Here is a 5,479-nt window from a genome sequence, read left to right on the forward strand (position 1 = left end):
GAACTGAGCTCAAACACACACACACACACACACACACACTCACACACACACACACACACACACACACACACTTTTCTCATTGAAATCAGCAGTAATCGCATGCTGCCATGCTTCTGTATCAGTGACATCACTTCCTGTGTGGTTCTGTCAAACTCACGTCGTCTTGTCCACCTCTCTCTGGATCTTTTTGACGGAGAGTTTGATGTTGTACTTGATGCTGCTGAGGATGTTCCTGAAGTAGGTTTTCTCGTTCACATCAAACTGTCGAGGAGAAATAAGAGGACTTGACCTCGAGATCTCGTCTGGAATGGGATCATGTGATCGCTCAGCAGCGTCTTACCCCGTACTCCTCGTCGATAAGCTCAGGCTTTAACAGAAAGTCAGGATAACCGGTCATAACCATCATGTGCTGCAGCTGCGAGAAACAGATTTCAGAACAATCAGAAAAACTCTCAGTATGAACTCAATGTGATCTGAGCTGCTTTATAGCTCTGTCCTCTTACTCACTATTTCATCTAAACTTGTTAACTCTTTAAAGTCGGACTGAAATGTAATCGAGCTCTAAACGAGAAGATCAGCGTCACCTTCGCTCGGGCAGCGCCTCTGGTTTCTTCATCCATCCAGTCGAGCTCCTGCAGTCTCTGATCTAACGAGTGTTTAATGTCCTCCACCAGCTCCTGCACCTGAGAACGGGGGCGGAGACTAGATGTCAATCAAAGGAGCCGTGGCGTCTGATTGGGTCTGTGTATGTGGGAACTAAAACTAACTGAGGTCAAACTATCATAACACATAAATAATAAATAAATAGTAAATAAAAAACAAGTGCAAAAAAAAGGAAAATAATCAAATGACACACTGTATATTTAATTTAAATATTTAATTTAATATTTAATTATATAATATTCCATATTTAATTACATAAACATTTTTTTTATATATAAACAATTTGAGTTTCAAATTTCTAGCACAAATAACTATATTGTTATGTATATATATAAAACACAATTACTCATACTGTATGTGATTTCAATATTTTTGATTATTTTAGAGTTCTATTATAGTTTTTGTTAATACTGTGAATTAATTTTATTTGTATATTTTCTGTTTTCACCTGAATTTCAGTAAGTGTTAGTACTGCTGTGGTGTTTTTTCAAATATGAATAATTTAATATTTTAAGGTTAATAAATATTAACGATTTTGCATGTATTCGTTTTAGTTTATTTACAGTAATTTAGCGAATGTTGTACTTCAAGTTAAACTAGACAAAAACAAGAAATGCTGCCTCAACAACGAGCTGAAATAAAACACGTTTATGTTTACTTTATTTCAAGTAAAGAAATTCTGTGTTCCACTAAAGAAAGAAAGTTATATATATATATATATATATATATATAACATAAAATTACTCATACTGTATGTGATATATATGATTTCAATATTTTTGACATGTACCAGTGTTATTTTAGTGTTCATTAACATACTATTATAGTTTTTGTTAATACTGTGAATTAATTTTATTTGTATATTCTCACTTGAATTTCAGTAAGTTTTAGTACTGCTGTGGTGCTTTTGTCATTTTTTATTCGTTTTTTTTATATTTATGATTTAATATTTTTAATGTTAATTTAATTTATTTTAATTACATAAAAAATAAATTTTATACATCATTTGAGTTTCAAATTTCTAGCACAAATAACTATATTGTTATGTATATATATAAAACACAATTACTCATACTGTATGTGATTTCAATATTTTTGATTATTTTAGAGTTCTATTATAGTTTTTGTTAATACTGTGAATTAATTTTATTTGTATATTTTCTGTTTTCACCTGAATTTCAGTAAGTGTTAGTACTGCTGTGGTGTTTTTTCAAATATGAATAATTTAATATTTTAAGGTTAATAAATATTAACGATTTTGCATGTATTCGTTTTAGTTTATTTACAGTAATTTAGCGAATGTTGTACTTCAAGTTAAACTAGACAAAAACAAGAAATGCTGCCTCAACAACGAGCTGAAATAAAACACGTTTATGTTTACTTTATTTCAAGTAAAGAAATTCTGTGTTCCACTAAAGAAAGAAAGTCATTTGTGGATGAAGAATTCCTTTAATAGAACTTTTTCCACAAATCTCTACACCCCGCCACGCACACCATCTGGGAACGAAAGAAGTGCGATTCGATCCATCCATCATTCTATCTATCTGAGAAGAGAGGGAAGGAAGGAAGAAGATGAAACAAACACTGGGCCGGTGGAAGAGAAACAGATCGACTGCATTAGAAAAGAAAGAGGAAGATGAGACGCACAAAACAATGCAGCATGTTTCTATAGGAAAGAAAAATTAGCAATGAGTCCCTCGATATCTCTATTAGACGAGATGAAGTGGAGACTGAAGCTTAGATGTTTCTCCTGAAAAGAGACCCCAGTAATCTCACACTTATATAAGATATCATCACCGAAGCACCGCAGCTTCTGAGTGGAAGAAAACTTTATTTTGACTCAGAAACTGAGGTGCATCAGCTCATAATAGTTGGAAAAAGAAGCTGATAAAAAAGATTTGGACATTAAAATATTTTATTAATAACATAACATAACAAGAAATTTATATGCAGATTTGTAGGAATATAATAAGTGTAACAAAGTGGGAAAATACCTAAAAAAAGCACAGAAATTATAAAAAAATAAATAAATAAAATAAAAAGGGGGAGAGTTGTTATGCCCCGTTTTATTCTTTATTAATCGATTTAATTCTTATTTTCTATATATACACGTTAGAATATTTTTTATTCCTGAAAAGAATGATTTAAAAATCATTGTAAATAACTTCTTAAAGTTCGGATCATGTTATTTATTTAATATCACTGCGATACTATTATAGTTTTTATTGATTTTTTAATATACATTTTTCATTTTAAATTTAAAGTTTTAGTAATTTTGTTGCGTTTTTGTCATTTTTAGTAGTTTTTTTTTTATTTATTTTTTTACTTATGTCTATATATTTTTTATTACATTTTATTTCATTTTATTAGTTTGTTATTTTAGTATAAAGTTAAACTAAATGAAAGTGAGAAATGTTTCCTTGGCTACTAGCTGAAATATGTTTTTAATATTTTTATTAAAAAATACAATTTTAACTTTGGTTAAAATATTATATATTTATTTAAACATTTTAATTTATATTACAAATATTTTATTTTATTTTCCAAACTAATCTGACTTACTTTCTCATAGGCAACATTAAAAAATGTACTCATTTAAAATATCTTAATTTGTTTAAAATATATTATATATTATATTAATTAATTTTTTTCCAAACTAACTGACTTACTTTCTGATTTCTCTAAAGTGAGAAATGTTTCCTTGGCTACTAGCTGAAATAAGTTTTTAATATTTTTTATTTTATGATTTTATTTCAAGCAGCAAAAATGTTGTCGTTTTATGCTTTTTAGTTTAGTTTCAGTTTTAGTTCAATTAATTTGTTGGGGTGTTTAAATTATAATGCATTACAACATAACACTAGCTACATATAATCCATATTACTATTACTAGGGATGTGCATGATTTATCTGAAGTGACACCAATGATCAATAATAATAAACAACCAATAACCAGTTATTATTTAGCATGAACTGACTTTTTTCTAAATTTGAAATTCAGTAGCAGCTGTACAAATCTGACTAAAACAGGGATAATTTTTACATTTATAATTGCAACACTTTTCACCAGCATTCAGCAGAAAATAACTATTTAAAATGCACGTTGCATTAAAAAGTGTATGCACTTATGAATTTTAATCAGTTTTTCGTGTTTGACAAGATTGAATGGCACCTTCTGCAGTGACTTCTGAGGCGATGAATGGTCCTGAGCTCAGTGCTGCTCACCTTGGCTCTGCTGGAGGAGGAGAAGTGCTGCTGGACGAAGAGCGCGCCGAGGGCCATGCCGAAGTGTTTGTTGGCCTGATTGAGACACAGCCGCTCCAGATCCAGCTGACGCTCTCCTCCGTCGATCTCGCGTGAGAACTCGTGAATCGTGCTGCGAAACGCGGTGGAGAGATGCTCGCTCAGCGCCGCCACGATACGCCACAACATGTAGTTATGAAGAACCCTGAGAAACAGAGAGAGAGAGATGCACCACTGATCAAAAGTAAATGACAGTTTAACAGATATTCACATAGAAAACAGCTGTTTTAGATTCTAATAATATTATACTATTTTTACTGTTTTTTATCAAATAAACACATTTAGTCTTATTTTTCATCTTTATTTTCAATAACACGAAATAAAACAAATTAAACGCTGCTCATTTCTAGTTTATAAGATTTCATTTCACTTTTTACTTTATTTTATTTACAATATTTTAATTGATTTTATTTCCAGACTAATCAATCATATTTTAAAATATTTAAATATAAATGCAATTTATTTAAAATATCATATTTTATTTTATTTTAATTTAAATGTTTTATGTTATTTTAAATATTTGAATCATTATATTTTATTTTCAACTTTATATTTTTATATTTTATTTTTATACTTTCCTAACAGTCGAAATTTATTTATTTAAAATATATATTATTTTAACAAACAAACCATGGGTTTAAAATGTTTTGAATCTATCTATCTATCTATCTATCTATCTATCTATCTATCTATCTATCTATCTATCTGTCTGTCTGTCTGTCTGTCTGTCTGTCTGTCTGTCTATCTATCTATCTATCTATCTATCCATATTTCTTTCTTTTATTTTTTGGCTGCTGAAAATTCAGCTTTGATCACAGCAATCAGTTACATTTTAACAGATATTCACATAGAAAACAGCTGTTTTTAATTATAATAATTTTTCACTATTTTTAACTGCATTTTTTATCAAATAAATGCAGCCTTAGTGAGCAGAAGAGACTTCTTTTAAACCCATTAAAAACCCATAAAATCTTACTAACCCCATACTTTTGAATACTAGTGTAGATTGTCACTGTCAAGCCAAGTTGCAATTCGATGCCTATAAAGCGGTCTAAACTAACCACCTCAGGTAACACTACAGGCCAAAGAGTTCTCTAGATGCAACAGCATTTAATCGTGTCCATGTTCAGTGAATTAAAGCTCCGTAAAGACAAACCCCATCAACACACTCTGGAGAGATGACATCACCCAGCTGTGGCCTACTGGCCTTATGGGATATTTAAGCTGCGACACATGACGTTAGCATTTTAATCACAACACGGTTTGGCAGCGTGAGCCGCTTCTCCCGCCAACAAAGCACTTCTGACAGAATTCAGCTGAAGGAGAGATGAGAGACAGACAGAGAGAGAGAGAGAAAGAGAGGAGGAGATAATGAGAGAGGAAGAAGAGGAGAACAGAGAGACCGTGTGAATGAGTTTTATTAACTAGTTTGTTGTTTCTTTCTCTTTGCGCTGCGTCTGTGTGTGAGTGTGTGTGTGTGTGTGTGTGTGTGAGAGAGAGAGAGAGTGTGTGTGTG

General features: G+C 31.1%; 1 protein-coding gene across 1 annotated transcript in view; it reads right to left on the bottom strand.

The window, feature by feature from the left end:
* The window catches only part of LOC107684524 (endothelin-converting enzyme-like 1), a 22,368-nt gene that overhangs the window by 6,097 nt on the left and 10,792 nt on the right, over positions 1–5,479 (bottom strand). The window contains exons 7-10 of the mRNA XM_016480798.1: positions 3,886–4,108; positions 585–683; positions 341–415; positions 158–261 (exon numbers count right to left, since the gene is read on the bottom strand). Of these exons, the coding sequence (XP_016336284.1) occupies positions 158–261; positions 341–415; positions 585–683; positions 3,886–4,108 (501 nt within the window). The remainder of the gene's footprint in view (positions 1–157; positions 262–340; positions 416–584; positions 684–3,885; positions 4,109–5,479) is intronic.

This window comes from Sinocyclocheilus anshuiensis, unplaced genomic scaffold (genome assembly GCF_001515605.1).
Source record: "Sinocyclocheilus anshuiensis isolate Anshui unplaced genomic scaffold, SAMN03320099.WGS_v1.1 scaffold2917, whole genome shotgun sequence".
Classification (NCBI taxonomy): Eukaryota; Metazoa; Chordata; class Actinopteri; order Cypriniformes; family Cyprinidae; genus Sinocyclocheilus; species Sinocyclocheilus anshuiensis.